General features: G+C 48.9%; 1 protein-coding gene across 2 annotated transcripts in view; it reads right to left on the minus strand.

The window, feature by feature from the left end:
- The window catches only part of GFRA1 (GDNF family receptor alpha 1), a 182,008-nt gene that overhangs the window by 13,743 nt on the left and 150,946 nt on the right, over positions 1-17,319 (minus strand). For both annotated transcript variants that reach the window (XM_015557998.1, XM_015557997.1), the window contains 3 exons: positions 16,479-16,588; positions 13,587-13,721; positions 9,419-9,600 (listed from right to left, as the gene is read on the minus strand). In XM_015557998.1, coding sequence (XP_015413484.1) covers positions 9,419-9,600; positions 13,587-13,721; positions 16,479-16,588 — 427 coding nt within the window. The remainder of the gene's footprint in view (positions 1-9,418; positions 9,601-13,586; positions 13,722-16,478; positions 16,589-17,319) is intronic.

A 17,319-nucleotide genomic window follows, 5' to 3' on the forward strand; every position in this document is an offset into this window, starting at 1 on the left:
TCTTGTGGGTTCAAAGGCTGCACAAACGACACGGAGCAGGACCCCGTGGACTAGGAAAGGCTTGCTGTGCTAATAGCCTGTTATCCCCTTACCTTTGCCCCGAAAGTGAGATTCTGAAAATGACAGGTGTTCAGTTACTGAGGACCTGCCCTTTATGGGCTGAATTAGGTCCCTCCAAACTTCACAGGCGGAAGTCCTAGCCCCCCCGCAAAGGGACTCTATTTGGAGATGGTGTCTTTAAAGAGGTAGTTAAGCTAAAATGAGGACACTCGGGTGGGCCTGCATCAAGGCGCACTGGTGTCCTTGAGACATGAATTGGCCCCGTGAGGACACAGAAGGGAGGCAGCCATGTGCACGCCAAGGAGGGAGGGCTCAGGAGAAACTAGACCTGTTGACACCTTGATCTTGGATTATCAGTCTCCAGAAAGACGAGAAAGAAAGCTCTACGGTTAAGCCACCCCATCTGCGGTACTTTGTCCTGTCAACCCAGCAAATGACTACCATGTACGACCCTGTGCTCCGAGATACGCACGCCTGGAATGAAACCTGGCCCCTAAGATAAAATCCCTGGTTTTTGGTACCAGCCATACCCTGCGAGCTTCCGTTTCCAGGAGGGTTTGAATCCACAACTGGACATGCATTTCGGCTTGCTGGGTTGCGTGGCAGTGTTCACGGAGTAACGCTCAATTCTGAGCGGGCTTGTCGGAGTGACACTCGATTTTGAGCTCCGAATTCAAGCGCTCTCCGGGATGAAGGGCTTTGAAAATGCTCTCTAAGCAGTTATTTCAAAAAGTGTTTTTACAACAGCCTCTTTCCTCCCCGGGCTAACGTGGGTGGACGCGGGGCCGCGGCTTCCTCTGAGCTCATCTGCTGGCACCTGAGCCTGTGAGATTAAGCCCCAGGAGGCCGCTGGCAGCCGCTGCGTGCTGGGAGCAGCCAGGCCCATCACAGAGGGCCCGGGGCTCCTTGGCAGCGGGTCCAGGGCTCTGCTGTGAGGCTTCCAGTGTAGCCCAGAAGCAGGCTGGGTAGGGGTGGGGAGTGGGGGGTCCTGCAGCTTAGCACTGCTGCTGGGGAAGACTCCCCCCACCCAGCTCATTTCTCCCGGAGTGGGGAAGTCAGCTCCTTCTGAGGAGACCACTACGCAAAGGAAATGCTAGGTGTAGCCTGCTCGGAGGACTGAAGCGTGTCGAGGCTTCCTGGCTGGTGGTCACAGTGATGTGCTGGGAGGGAGATGTCCCTACATTCTACAGAGGAGGGAGCAGGAGCTCCCACTGGGATCCTCCCAGAGCTCAGCCTATGTCTCTCCATTTGGCTAGTCCTGATCTGTAGCCTTGACAATAAACCTAAAATCAGACGTAGAGTGCCTTCCTGAGGTCTGAGTTGTTGAACCGGAGGGGGTTGTGGGAGTGAACCCCGGAATTTGTAGCTGCTTAGAGTGCAGGAGGCCTGAGGACCCCTACAATGTGGCTGGCATCTGAAGTCAGGGCAGCCTTGCAGGGGACCGTGTCCTCTACCTGGGGAGTCTGTGCCAACACCGGGCCTCGTGTCAGAATTGAGCTGTATTGCAGGACGCCAGTTGGTGTCAGAATAGGCATCATTACCTTTCTTTATGCCGGTTTATGAACCAGCCGGGCCCTTCAAGCTGCCAGATGCTCAGCGAGAATGTAGGGACTGCTGTCATCTATGCCGAATGGATAATGTTATCCAGGACAAAAAGGTAAAGTGCTCTGACTGAGGGGATGCAGCGTAGCCACTGAGAGCGCACAGAGAGGCAAAGGTTGCTTTACATTTCTCTCCCCATCCGGCCTCGCCAAGTCTCAGGGCTGCTGCCAAAAACATGGGAATAACAATGGCACTGACCTCGTGTGTGTGTGTGTGTGTGTGTGTGTATGTATATGCATAGACATCAACATGTATATACTGTATATACATATAATATGTATATACAGAATATACATGTTTATGTCTATGCATATACATACACACATATTAGAGGCCCGGTGCATGAATTCATGCACCGGGCCTCTAATATGTGTGTATGTATATGCATAGACATCAACATGTATATACTGTATATACATATAATATGTATATACAGAATATACATGTTTATGTCTATGCATATACATACACACATATTAGAGGCCCGGTGCATGAATTCATGCACCGGGCCTCTAATATGTGTGTATGTATATGCATAGACATCAACATGTATATACTGTATATACATATAATATGTATATACAGAATATACATGTTTATGTCTATGCATATACATACACACATATTAGAGGCCCGGTGCATGAATTCATGCACCGGGCCTCTAATATGTGTGTATGTATATGCATAGACATCAACATGTATATACTGTATATACATATAATATGTATATACAGAATATACATGTTTATGTCTATGCATATACATACACACATATTAGAGGCCCGGTGCATGAATTCATGCACCGGGCCTCTAATATGTGTGTATGTATATGCATAGACATCAACATGTATATACTGTATATACATATAATATGTATATACAGAATATACATGTTTATGTCTATGCATATACATACACACATATTAGAGGCCCGGTGCATGAATTCATGCACCGGGCCTCTAATATGTGTGTATGTATATGCATAGACATCAACATGTATATACTGTATATACATATAATATGTATAATACATATACATACACACATATTAGAGGCCCGGTGCATGAATTCATGCACAGGTGGGGTCCTCAGCCTGGCCAGCGATTGGGACTGACCGGGCCCAGGGGAGGGACCGTGGGAGGTTGGCTGGCCATGGGAGGTTGGCTGTGGGAGCACACTGACCACCAGGGGCAGCTCCTGCATAGAGCATTTGCCCCCTGGTGGTCAGTGCACATCATAGTGACCAGTTGACCAGTTGTTTGGTCGACCGGTTGTAATGGTCACTTAGGCTTTTATATACATTGATGTATATAATGTGCCTAGATCAGTACTGGACTCAAATATGCACATTTGCTTTATTAACACCAGACCATACAAAGCACAGGTGATGCAGGTTGTCAAAACGAATAGTTCTGGGGTCTGTCATATGATTAGGTTGCTCATAAGGATTCCCAAAGTGGGGTCTGGGGACCACTGGTGTATATGACATTATTTAGGTGGCCAACATCTGCACTGTTTTCAATTTAATCTCTATGTCGAGAGCTAGCGCACCGATTCACATGTGTTTCACAAACGTTGTTAACAGGATACCTAGTCATTGAGAGTGAAGATAAGCATTAAGCCAACAACAGTACTGGTGGAGTGCAGGTATGAGCAAGGCTGCAAAATCTGGGACTCTGAGGCTGAGAGGCAGGGCTAGTTCTCAAACACCATCTTCTCTGCAACGAAGAGCGTTTTCTATTTACAACTGTGTCACCTCTTCCCAATGTCAGCACTGGTTAGAGAGACGTGGCAACAGCCCCTGGCAGACAGTCAAGATCTGACTGTACTCAGGCTGGACCCAGATCTGACTACTGTCCCTGCTCCAAGTCACGGCCCCAAGGAGCTGACTGTGAGGACGTAGCTCCCAGGAGAACCCTTCTGGGCACAGAGAGGTAGATTTGGGGCAGTTCTAGCCCCTCAGACCTGGTTCTTTGTTTATGACCTTGTGGTTTCCCTTCCTTCTTAGCCTGGTGTCCATCCCACCCTGTTGCCTCCTTCCTTGGGACTTTCTACAATGACCAGCAGGATATCACTTGGCTCAAACAGTTCTTACAACTTAAGGAAGCAAAACCTAAGGAGCTCCATTACTTCTCCCTCCATGGCCCCCAGCCCCTGGGAACAGCCCATCCTTCACAGCCCCGGTGTCCAGTGTTAAAGCTCTAAGGCATCTCTTCAATCTCAGTAAGCGTGGCAGCCACTTACCAAGTGCAGTGGGTTGGCAAGTCCTGCTGGGCCCTCTGCATACAGGCACTAGTTCTTCTATCCTCACAACAAAGCCAAGAGGTGGGTGATGTTTCACAGCACACATTCAGAGAGGGTAAGAAACCTGCCCCAGGTCACAAGCAATAGGAAGTGAGCTGGGATTTTCACTCAGGTCCAACTAACACTCAAGCTCCTACTCTTTCCTGCAAATCGTAGGCTGTCGACCACAGGTGACAGAGCACTGAGGAGGTGCCCACTGGCTAGATCTGCCCGCTGGAAGGGGCAGTGTGAGTACAGGGAATGAGCGGCCCCATGCCAAGGGCCTGGTCTAGAAATAAGTACTTTCTTCTCCCCTTGCAGCTTCCTGCCCGCCCACCAGCCATCCGAACCCCTAGCACCCTAGCCTTGCGCATAAGCACCTCTTCTCCAGTGGAAGATTAACGGGACGCCAAAGTGCCCCATTGCCCTGCCAGCATAAATTGCAAGGGAAACATTTAGAATATTGATTAAGTGCTTCATGCTGGAAGATTTAAATTTGCCTCCTGTATTTCCAGGATTAGCTGACATAATGGGGTCAGTCTGCTGGCACCAATGATTTACAGAACACCCACTGGCAGCTTTCCTTTTAAAACTCAACACTTCAGGTTTCCACATGGTCACAGCCAGTGGAGTCCTGGGTACTTAGCAGGTTTGGATAATCGCCCTCCTGCCACATCCAGGCGTTTGGGGTTTGGCCCTGAGAAGAGTTTTGAAATCATTCCTGGGCTGGTCTGGCCCTATCCGGTACGAATGGGCCTTGCCGAGGTCTCCTGAGACACAGCTCTTCCAGGATGCAATGTCTTGTTTCAGATAGAGCTTATTTTCAATGTTCTAAGGCAGTATGCTAATCCTATGTAATAAAAAGCTAATATGCAAATTGTCCCCTCAGGAGTTCAACCGACCAGGAGTTTAACTGCTCGCTATGACATGCGCTGACCACCAGGGGGTGGCGTGGAATGAAGGAAGGCCCCAGCCTGATGGCAGTCCAGGCCTAGGGACCCTACCCATGTATGAGTTTCGTGCACCGGGTCTCTAGTATTCCATATTCAAATTCAATACTCAAATATTCTATGTAGGAGTCACATGTGTTAGGTATTAAAGATGGGCAAATCCTGCCTCCCTTTCCACACCTATCAACCTGTAAAGGTGGTGCTGCAGCCTACAAGGGCCCAGCTCATTGCTCTAAGCTCCAAACTGTACTCTGGAAAAAGAAGAGCCTGGAGTGAGGCTTTCCCAGGAGGCCAGGGAGGTGTGGCCTCACACTGAAATCCAGTGGATGTTGTAGGTCCTCTGCTGGAGAATGATGCCCACCCCATGGCCCACAGAGGGCCATCAGTGACCCAGCTGTGGGACCCCTAGAGCTAGCATGGCCTGACCACCAAAGTAGATGATGTGATCATTGAGGGGAAAGGGGACAGCTGGCCTCTGCATTGCTGACTTTAGCAGTAAGCATTCTTGCAAAGGCCATCCATTGGGACCCTGCTCACATCTTTTATGACTGAGAAAGCTGCTTTAAAAGTCCCATGAGGACGGGGGCCAGCACTTGAACTTGAGATCTGGTCCTCCACATCTCATCCACGGATATGTTTTATTTGGCTCCCAACACAAACAAAACAACTGACTTTGAATATGGCCTGCACTGTTTACAGAGCTCACACACTGCCCGAAACTATCCCAGACCCATCCTGCTAGGCCTGAGAGTACGCCCTGCTCTATCAGGCTTTCTCCTCTCAATCACCCTTCCTAGCTCTTTCCAGGAAAGCAGCAGAGGGAGTTAAACTTCTCAGGGGTTCTAAGCCCTACTCCCAAGCCTCTATTACCTAGTCTCTATAACCCTATTTGACCATGGAAATCGGGGGCCCACAAATGCCACTTTGAGTGGTCTTCACCTTATGCCACTAGAGATAAACAGTGGAGTGATGCCAAAGAGAGATTTTTCCAATACTTGCATCTCCCCCGAATATCTACTTCATATAAATGACAAGCACCATCCACTTGGCTTGCGTATCCTGAGCTTTTTCCAGCTACCAGACCACTCAAGTGCGCAGAAGATGAAATAATTGGTAGGCTTTTAAATATTGCCTTGTTTCTCATGTGACCGTTTTGTACAGAGTCAAAGGGATGTGCCAACAATAGCATCGCCTGTGTCACGCTTGTTACTAATACGACTGCCAATGAATCCCGACACGGGAGTGTGGTGGGTTACCCAGAACCTGGTCATTTAGCACCTCAGGGGGCCGGCCCTTGGACATTTCCATGACATTTCATACAAATCAATCAACCTTCCTTTTTAAAAGCAGAGCCTTTCATGGCAACCACAGATGAGTCCTGGGTGCACCGCACGCACCCCAGGCCACCGTTTCCCCAAACAGAACTGGGTTTGGTGTGTTGATAATTACCCTCCGAAGCTGACTTTTTGAAAATGTTTATTCTATTGCTTCCCTTCCAAGGGGGAAATCTATCTCAAATGTTAAGACAGAAACTCAAGTCCCTGAGAGTTTTCTCGTATTATTGTACATTATAAAATATTACAAGAGGATGCTTCTCGGGGGAGGTGAACTTTAGAGCTGCCAGACGTAGCTGACTTTCTCCAAATCTGTTACCAATGGGTCCCAAGCGGGTTCTATTCTGAGTAACGACATATGCGGCGGGCAAACGCCCTTCGAAGATATTTCTGGGCCCCTCAGGCAAATGGTGATTTACCTGGAGACAACCAGGCAGGCAAAGGAAGGACAGAAGGGGAGAACACATCTCCTGGAGGCCCTGCGTCAAAGCAGGTGTCCCGACTCAGCGCCAGAGACCTCATTCTCATGGGCTGAGACCCATCTCTCATCACTTGCTCATCCCCTGATCAAAGCCCTGGCCTCCAGCGATTCTTTCCACCATTCTTAATCTAAGTCATCCTGAAGAGATGACCAAGCTGCACTAAGTTTTGCTGGCAAACTCTCAGGGCTTCCCTGGCACCCTGTCTCCTGGAACGGTGGCGGAAGGAAACCAGCCCAAGTATGAGCTTTGTGTTGTCCTATCACGTGCATCACCGTCTTCAGGAAGAACTGGGCATATGGCTCCCTCAAAACAGCTTCTTCCTGCTCATCTTTTCTGTACCCCCTCACCCCTCCAGATTTCTTGAGTTATAAGAAATAAGAAATTTCTTATTTCATTGAGAAATAAGAATTGTATACAGGAAAGACATACAATGGGATGCTTTTATATACGCATACATTGTGAAAGGTTTACCACAATCAAGTTAACCATTTGGGGGGCTGTGAGAACAACAAAGATCTACCCTCTTATAGCAAATCTCAAGCACAGAATACAGTATGTGATAACTGTGCTCACCACACTGTCCATTAGACCCCCAGAACTTACTCATCCTGCGTAGCTGGAACTTTGCACCCTTTGCCCCGCATCCCCCATTTCCCCCTCCCCACCCCTTTGTAACCACTGTTCTACTCCCTGCGTCTCAGGACGCTCCTTTTTCAGATTCCGCATGGACCTGGTGGACATGATGCGGAGTGAAGTAAGCCAGACACAGAAAGACAAATGCTGCATGACCTCCTTTCTAGTTTTCACTTCCTTCTCTCTGTCCATTCCTAATTCAGAGGAGCCCAGGTTTTCCAAGGCCATGGAATAAGGCCAACGTCCATGACCTGGGAGCAAGGCCGAGGCACACTGGCTTTGGATCCAAAAATCCCAGCCCTGCCAGGGCACTGCTGTGTGAGCTTGGATGGATCGCCAGCCTCTCCCTGCCTCAGTGGCCTCGTTTGTCAAAGGGACGGATGTCTATCTCACCTGACTCACGGGCTGGTACGGAATAAAGGGCACAAAGCAGGTGAAATGTTTTGAAAAAGCTAAACACGCTCTACACCTATAAGCGCTAACACACCAGTTCTCCCTGGCACAGCACCCCACCCCATGCACGCACAACACGGGCATCTGTTTACTGTTGTAAAGGACCCAAGTAGCCAGTGATATAGTAGTGGCACTGCCTGGGACGTTTCTAAAGCACCATTCTGGAGCGTTCTTTGTGCCCCAAGCACTAATGCATGACCTCGTTTAATCCTCACAACCCTAGCAGCGAGGCCAGCCCCTGGACTCCCAGATGAGGAAGCTGAGGCTAGGAGAGGTCCTGATGCTGGGGAGCACTCCGGCCAGACTGACCCTTAGGGGGAGTGAGGGGAGAGAAGGGACGCTGTGCTCCAGCAATGAGTGTGAAGTATGACAAGTGTGACAGTGCGGTGCTTGGCAAACGCCCCTTCCGCACAGGGCAGGAGGCAGAAATCACCACACAGTCAGCACTACCCCAAATACAGGGAGAGCCCTGAGAAGAAGACGAGGCTCCTAGGCCCCCAGCGCTGGGTCTGTGACCCACCAGCTCCGCAGGCTCCAGCGAAAGTGGTACCTCGCTGAGCCCGTGTCCTCGAAGGAAAGAACCAGCCTGGCAGGACCACAGTAATAGCATCTCCCCGCAGCCGCAGGAGCGTAACATGCCAAGAGGGAAAGCGCGTGAAAATACTGTGTGAGCACCTGAGTATGTACCGTCCTACAAACAGCTGACTCTCTTTACTGTGGGAAAATCAATGGAAGGGCAGAATAAACACCCTGCTGTGACGAAAGTCAAGAAGCCACTGTGAGTGTGGTGTGGTCCTGCCTGGAAGGTCGGGATTAACCCCAGGGAGGCCTCTGGGCCGTTCCCGCTGGACTGTCCTCGCAGGGCAGCTGCTCCCAGCTCCTCTCACTGCGCAAGGACGGACAAGCCCCAGAGGGCTCCACGTTTGAGCTAACACTTCACTGGTAGCTCTGCCTCTGGTTCCCCTTTAGAGACAACTGTATTTTTAAATATATTTTTGTTGATTTCAGAGAGGAAGGGAGAGGGAGAGAGAGAGAAACATCAATGATGAGAGAGGATCAGCGATCGGCTGCCTCCTGCACTCCCCACACTGGGGACCAAACCCACAACCCGGGCATGTGCCCTGTCTGGGAACTGAACCATGACCTCCTGGTTTATAGGTCGACGCTCAACCACTGAGCCACACGGGCTGGGCTAGACACAGTTTTAAATCATTCCGATTAAGCGGCGGTGTCGGGGACAAAACCAAAAGCTCCTTTCTTTTCAATATGCTGCTGTTTTGTAGAAAACACAAAATAAGCTTAATACATATGCACACAGCTGATCTAGCTGGACCCCACGAATGAAAACCTTCAGGACCCAGCTGCCCAGCCCTCACACCATATTCCAGGCGAGGACACCAGGGCAGATACATATGCAGGAGCCTTGACCAAAGCCACACCCCCTATGAATGGCAAAGTCCAGCTTTCTCTCCACTCTATGGCACTTCCCGTGTATCTCCACGTATCACGGTTAAGATGCACTTTTAAGATTCCAACCTGGGCGTCGTTCGCCGCCTGGCTGTGAAGACAATGAGCCTGGGTGGCGCCAGCCGTGAGCTCCGACAGTCAGCACCGCGCTTACCTGTAAATTTGCACACGGCGGTAACACATGGGTGGGGATCTCATTCTCGGACCCTGCTGGCCCCAGGGGCTGGTTCTTGACCCGGAAGGCTGTGGTGGTCGTGGCAGTGGTAGTCTGAACCGGGAGGGCTGGCTGCCACACTGTGACATCGGAGCCGTTGCCAAAAGCCTGGATTGCATTTTCTGCAGAAAAACAGGAGGAAATCCAATTTCAAAGTCAAGCATTAAATGTACCAGACAAGCTACATAAAGCCAGACAGGCAGCCTAGAAATTCTGAATAGAGCACTGGACTTCCCTGAACAAAACCCACCCAACTGTCTAGCCTACGTGTGTTGAGAGCCAGCCACTGGGTCAGAGGTTCAAAAATCAATTCGTTCATTCAACACTGGGCCGGACACTTGGATGCTCCAACTGCAAACCACACCTATGCTGTTCCGATCGATGCGCCAGGTCCTTTGCCCTGAAACACTCATTGGTTAAGCCCTTTGAAATCCAGCCTCGGACTTGTTATTTGGGATCCCAACCACTGTCCCATCTTCCAAGAAAACCTTTGTGCTCTGTCAAAATCCTGTACCAAAAGCAAACTCATTAGTTTTTGTGTTTTTTTTTTTAAGTATAACATCCTTAACTATGGGACTGAGAAGATTCGGTGGCAATGATATTCATTTGTTAGGCAATGAAACCGAAGAGCAAAAATATGTGATTCCCCAGCACAGAGCACCTACTATGAGACCAGCAATGCTCACAGCACAAATGCAGCCAGTTTCTGTAGAAGAAAAATCTCCCCGAACCTCAGCAATAATCTAATGAAAATTTAACTGAGATTATTGTTTTCCCTTTCTGCTCCCAGTCTTCTAAACAAAATCAGCATAATTAGGTAGGAGCAGCCATGCTTAAATGAAAAGTTGAAAATGTAAAACTTTAAAAGCTTATTACAAGTTCATGGGATTAGATTGTTTTCATGGCAAGAGTAAATTGGTTGTATTGTTCCCCTCCCCCTCAAATGAATAAGAAACAGTTTAATCAGGTCTTCGGGGATTTGGCCTGGATTTAGGAATTTTTTTTACTTCATATTCATGGTATAAGAAATCAAACTCTTCCACTTGGGACCTGAATGTGCAAATTGTTACTATCTGACTCTTAGCTGGCATTTTTCGATATACAAGACAGAATAATTTAAGCCTAATGTTCCTTTTAGAAGTGACATTTTGTTCTAAAATTGTTATCCTTTAAGTTCAGAAAATTGGAAACCTGTTTTCTGCAACTTTACATTTTCAAGGCTGTAGGAAACAGCTTCAAATTAATATAAATGCCTTTTCTGCTGCTAGCCATGTTATACAGCCCAACGAGGGGGCGGAATGTAGAGAAAGGTATATGGGGGACTGGTTTCCTTGAATGACCCAAAGCAACAATAACAAAAGAACAGCAAAACCTTCCTTTTTCTTCTTAAGACATGCAGATTCAAGAGACCCTTTGCCACTCATTGAAACTACCTGTGCTTTTCAGTGAGTTCGCCCTGGCACTTGGGGAGGTGGTTTGTCCACTTGCCCATTCATTCATTCAAATGTCAACGGAACATCGACAAAGTGCCAGGCACTAGGGATGCTGCAAAGATCAATGACAGCAATGAAAGACAAAAGTCCCTGCCCTCCCGGAGGTCACATTCTGCTTGGAAGGAAACAAGGAGAATATATAATACGTTAGACGGTGAGAAATGCTTGGAGAAAAAGGCAGCAGGTGGGGTGCAGGACGCCCTGGGTCGGAATGGGGAGGTGCAGTTTAGATGAAGTGGTCCAGGGAGGGGAAGGTGGCATCAAAAGACAGACTTGAGTGACAGTAACAGTCACCTTCACCTACAGCTCATTCTTTCATCTCTCTTTCCCCAACATCTGCCATGCACTTTGATGTAAAATTAACTGTTTCCCCCACAATAACCAGAAGTAAACAATAGGTCGGAGCGGTGTTCATGACAGGGGAGTCTGGGGAAGAGATGGTTAATCCGAAGAGAGCAGAACTGGGTTATTGCATCTGGGTTGGAGTGCACCAGTTCCAGTTCCTTCTACCCGAGGGCCTTGGCAGAGACTGGATCCACAGCCCTGTGTCTTTGGTATGCTGTGCCCCTTCTAAACAAAGGATAAATGGAATGAGTATGAAAAATTCTGGCTGGCCTTGGTCCCTGTTGAAGACCAAATGCACTTATTTTTATTGCAAAGTCATTAGCAATAAGACACCGCACTGTTCTCCCCTTCACCAAAATATTATTACGCAGGGACAACTTGAGTTTCTCTGTGAAGGAGCAGCTTTCCCGGCAGCGTGAGCATCTTTTTCTCACACTGGCCTCTACTGTCATTGCTTTATCTTCACTAAATCTTGTATTCTGCCAGAAGAGCATGCAGGAGGTGAAAAAGAGGGAGATATATATATATATATATTTTTTTTTTAACGTCAAGACTAAACAAGAGGTCCATAGTATGCCCAGTGTCTCAGCAAATGACTCCACACTTGAGACTAGTTTTGTGGGTTTGAATTTCACTTAAGTTTCCAAAAGCTTGTTTTTATTCTAATGATACGGTCACAGCCACATGACTAAGAAACCTCGTCATTTAGATGTGTCTTTTCTCGAAACAATGAGGAGACTGGGAAAGCAACACTTGGAAGCCTTTCCAATGTGCACATGGCAAGTGGTTAGCTAATGCTCTAGAAAGCAGTCACCGTCCAGCAGCGCCTCCTGGGGAAACTGTCCCTTGAGGACAGGGCTCTCAGAGGGACTGCGAGCCTTAATTCCTAGAAACTTGGTCCACACCTGCCACCAGGAACCACAGCTGGTCCCTGACGTTCAGGTATATGTTCTTGTCCAATGGGCCCTTCAATAGCAGACACGACACTAACTCCTTAGGGGACAGGGGGCTGCAGAAGCAGAACTCAGGCTTTGCATCCTATCTTTGGCATGGATGGTCTACGTCAGTGGTTCTCAACCTTCCTAATGCTGCGACCCTTTAATACAGTTCCTCATGTTGTGGTGACCCCCAACCATAAAATTATTTTCGTTGCTACTTCATAACTGTAATGTTGCTACTGTTATGAATCGTCATGTAAATATCTGATATGCAGGATGTATTTTCATTGCTACAAGTTGAACAACATGTAATTATATATGTGTTTTCCGATGGTCTTAGGCGACCCCTGTGAAAGGGTCGTTCCACCCCCAAAGGGGTCGCGACCCACAGGTTGAGAACCGCTGGTCTACGTGAAGACCAGCCATTTATTCAACTGTGAAGCAGAGATAATAACACCTCTTGTGCAGATTAGGGCAAATGAGATAATGCATATACGGTATTAGACTCCCTAGAGAGTAAGCTGAAGGCACCCAGTAAACGCACAGTGGCCGCCTCAACATGTGGGTGAGGTACTCGAGCATCTCAGTGGAGTTGTCGCCTGGAACACACACATCTCAGTGGCTAGAAGGGAGACCTGGCAGTGCTTTAGAAGTTCGTCTGATGAATGGTGTTCACCGTACATTTCTCTCCATCTCTCTCCCCCTTCGGGAAATACGTTTCCCATTTGCCTAGAGGTTCCTCCCCCCCTCCCCCCCTCACCAAGTGCTCATCTCCACCTCCCGAGATAACCAACCTCCTGGCTGCACAGCCAGCTTCTCTCACTCAGGAATTGCTTCTCCTCTGAGCCAACGTGGAACATCATGGGGGCTATTGATGTTGACATTCTAATCTTTCTCTGAGAGCCCTTAGGGGCCTACCCCACCTAATTTGTCTGAGCATCTCACATTGTATATTACACTCAGGTTTTAAGAACATTTGGAACAGACGTTGTGCTGGTTGCCAAGATCAAACTTTGATCTGTGGGTAGAAGGGTTCCTTCCCACACAATGGACCCTCAGTTAATAGAATCTCTTGTTCTCTCGAGTTTTTGGAGTCTGTCTTGGCAGCACCCAGCTGATCACTTGCTGTGTTCGCTGCTGCATTAGGCAATGTGGCCAAAGGCTGTGCCGAGAGAGAGAGAGAGAGAGAGAGAGAGAGAGAGGAACGTGCCTGACTTTGCAGGAGATGAGGACAGCATTGCACACGGACACAAGAAACACAAGGAACATGGAAGTAGGGCTTGAACTCAAGAGAGGAAAACGTGTTTGTTCCCTATTTTTAAAATAACTTACTAAGACACGTATTGTCCTTGAAGAAATTCAGAAACTTCAAGCACTCTTCCAGGTCGTTGCCGCTGTTGCTGCAGTCACACCACGGGGCCACGCTGAGGCTGCTGGAGTCTATGTAGTTGGGGGTCATGACTGTACCTAAAGGAGTAGAAACCAGGTGTTTTATTCTTGCCTGACGATAAGGACTTTTCTACAGCCTGAAAAGAAACAAATGCTCTCTCAGGGCGGATGCACCGTGGATAATTGCAAACATTGTGTTGGCAGAGTGGGAAATTATGTTAAGCAGTGCATTTTCCCAGCAATTTATCTCAAGCACATAAAATAATTTACACATTTACTTAAAAAATTATAACGGAACTCCTTGAGCTGCATTTAGGGCGGTTTTTCTTTTTTTTTTCCTGCACAAATGGTATGGATGTCTTGGAGTAGGAGAGAATTAACTTTGAATGCATGAGTTGCCAAATCCCTTGCATTTTCTTGAGAATGTCATTAATCTTCATAAACAGATAGAACTGGTTTTACGTATCTTAAAAATCCTTTTAGGACGTTGAATCTACTTCCCTCGGCAGCAAATGGCTTCTTCCGAGAAACAAAAGAAGCTTCGAAGCGATCTTTACGGATCACCCCACATCCTGAATGTACTGTGTGACGAGGCCACTGCTCACCAGACGCCCTTGGACTGAAATGAAGTCTTCCAAGCTGTGGAGGAACTGGAAGCCAACAGTGGAGACTCCCTAAGCTGATGGCTCCTAGAGCCCTCAAAAGCCCCAGAAGAAATACTGGGTGGTCTCTCTTGCCCACATCTTCCTGTGCTCATGGTGTTTCTGGTGAGTTCTGTACTGGCACTAATAAACAGTGCACTTCTCCCTAATACAACCCGAATGCCTTCTCCTGGGTGGCCCACACCAGGCGATGCCAACTCATGCCAAGAAGCCCTGTTTTTATACATTTTGTGGAAATAAGTAGTCAGTGGTCCACAGGATATAGCTGGTTCACAAACAGAAAAAAATTTTTTTTTTCTTTGTAAGCTCTTCTGGGTCCAGAGTATATCTTCTTTGCCATACATTCCTCACTGACTTGAACTAAGTGATGTGCCATTATATCTTGAGATGAGACCTTCGACCCACAACAGAGAGGGAGCTCTGTTGGTAAGAAAGCAACTGAGCAAAGAGGTTGACATGTACCTACTAAGCGCGCCTGGCACCACGGTGGGTCCCTGACACGTGGAAAAAGTCGGAGCCAGCTTTGTCTTCAAAGAAGTTAGAACGCAATGACCAGTGTGGAAGGAGGGATCCCGGCCCAACGGAGAAATAGGTTTTGGTCTGTAGAACAGACTGCCTCCACCGACTATTCCCTCAAGAGAAGAGGATTTCATCACCCTCAGGCATGTAACAGCTTGCCTAGCCATTCAAGGTGGAGTTCATGAGCGTGTGTGCCTGGAGGGATGGGCCTGAGGTGTTAATAGCAATTACACCTGGGAGTGGACTTGTAGCTCCTTAAAACCGTCTCCTTTGGGCTTCTCTGTTTGCTCGTTTCTATACTTTGTACAATGAGCATGCCTTAATTACTTCTGTTATTCCCTAAACCTAGAATGCCGTAGTTGAGAAGGAATCCCTTCTAGGGGCAAACTTAAAAAAAGGAGAGAGCCAATGCCAATTTGAAACACTGACTTAAGGAAATGATACACATTGGACATATCCATAAACATGGTCAACAACCCAACAGAGCACAGGTATCCTTTCAAAAGAAGTGCGGCCCTAGCCAGTTTGGCTCAGTGAATAGAGCGTCAGTCTGCAGACTGAAGGGTCCCGGGTCCCGGGTTCGATTCCAGTCAAGAGCACAGGCCCAGGTTGCTGGCTCAATCCCCAGTTGGGGGCATGCAGGAGGAGACATGTGTGCAGACACTGTAATACCCCTGTGTAAGTCCCTCTGTCGATTTTCCCATGGCTCTTGCTGAGGACACGCTGGTGACAAAAAATTTGGTCTGTGCTGTTGTGTTGGGGGCGGCGGGGGGGGGGGGGGGGCAGGAAGAGGAGTTCCTTCTGCCTGGTGACGTGTGCGATCCTGGCAGGAACACACACCCTGGCTGAGCCATCGCGCCTCTGACAGCCGCGATCTCCCTCCCCTCCCAGCCTGCACTGTGTGTTCCTTCTCAAATGTCAATCATGAAGCAGCCCTGTCACCCAGGCTCCCCAGGCCCTGGTCCCTGGAGCAGCCACCTGCCCTCCTGCCTGCCACACCCACCCAGGGGCACACATCTGCCTCCCTCTGGTTCTCTGCCAACCCACCGGTGCCCGTTCAATCGCTCTGGTCTCCTAGGCGCCCAGCACCTGGTCTGCTCGCCCCTCAGGTCTTGAAAGACAGAAAGGACTGTTCCTGCTGCCCAGTCTGTTCGTGGGAAAACACGGAGGCGAAGTCGCCCCCTGCACTCCAGGAGCCGCATCCGCGAGGCTATGAATGGTGAGCAGGACCCCGGCACTCAGGGGCTTTCTCTCCAAAGGGCCATTTCTGGGAAACAGCCTTTGGATTTCCCCAGAATGAACGACTTCCAAGTTCCCTTTCTCCAAAGTCCCCTGGTTCCGTTTCCTTGGCTTGACGCGCTCTCCTCTTCCCTAAGCAGGCCTTTTCCTACTTTGGTTCCACATGGTCGCTTCTCCTACTGCGCTGCTGTCTGCCTGCTCTTTAACAATCCCTGCTCCCTGCCTTTGCCTTCGAGAGTCCATTAGCCTCCTTGTTGCTTTTTTTTTTTTTTTACAGGCGGGTCCTAGAGGCCTGACATCAAAACCCCAGCACAGCGGGACACTGGGAGCTTGTGGCCACGGTGGCTACAGCAGGAAGGGTCCCCGAGTATTTGTAAACCAGCCTTTCCTCCCATCTTGCTCCTCCCCCTCTTACCAATGAGCCCCGAGTAGGCGAGGAGGCAGTCCGCGTAGTTTTCCTTCAGGCAGCTGCTGGCAGACCTGGACTCCGGCTGGCAGTTGGTGAAAAAATCCGCCAGGCGAGATCTGGGTTAGGAAGAGAAGGGGGAGGGTGCTTTAAAATAGCCTGAGCCTCTCCCGGCCTGCGGGACCCAGTGGTTGAGCATCGACCTATGAACCAGGAGGTCAGGGTTCGATTCCCGGTCAGGGCACAGGCCCGGGTTTCAGGTTCATTCCCCAGTGTGGGGCGTGCAGGAGGCAGCTGATCTATGATGCTCTCTCATCATTGATGTTTCTCTCTCCCTTCCTCTCTGAAATCAATAATCATGTATTTTTAAAATAATATCCCAAGCCTCTGGACAGACATAACTTTGCTTGATTCCTTTGTGGTTACGCCTTTTCCACCCCGCCCCCCCCAAAAAAATACAGAAAATGCGAAGTCTGAGAATGAGAGCATCCTCTCCCGTACGTCCCCCTCCCCCCATCCACGCCTGTCCTCGCCCACCTGGGCAGCGGCAGGGGCTCATCTGCGAGAAGTCTTGGGGGCCCACAACTGGAGAAACGAAGCTGCATTGCAGTTTCCATTCAATATTTATTTCTAACTTGACTCATTTGCATCTTGAGGAAATCTGCTTCCCTACAGCCTCACCGGAGATCCACGCTGAGAAAATATTTACTTTACACAGAACCCTGTCCCTGGCATCAAAATAGGCCCCTGCAGCCCATCTGTTCCTAAAATTCCTACTGGCCTTAAAACTCCTCGTATCTGTCCTGTAAGTCATCACTCACCCACCAGCCCGGTGTGTGTGTGTGTGGGG

The sequence above is a fragment of the Myotis davidii genome, unplaced genomic scaffold, assembly GCF_000327345.1.
Source record: "Myotis davidii unplaced genomic scaffold, ASM32734v1 scaffold107, whole genome shotgun sequence".
Classification (NCBI taxonomy): Eukaryota; Metazoa; Chordata; class Mammalia; order Chiroptera; family Vespertilionidae; genus Myotis; species Myotis davidii.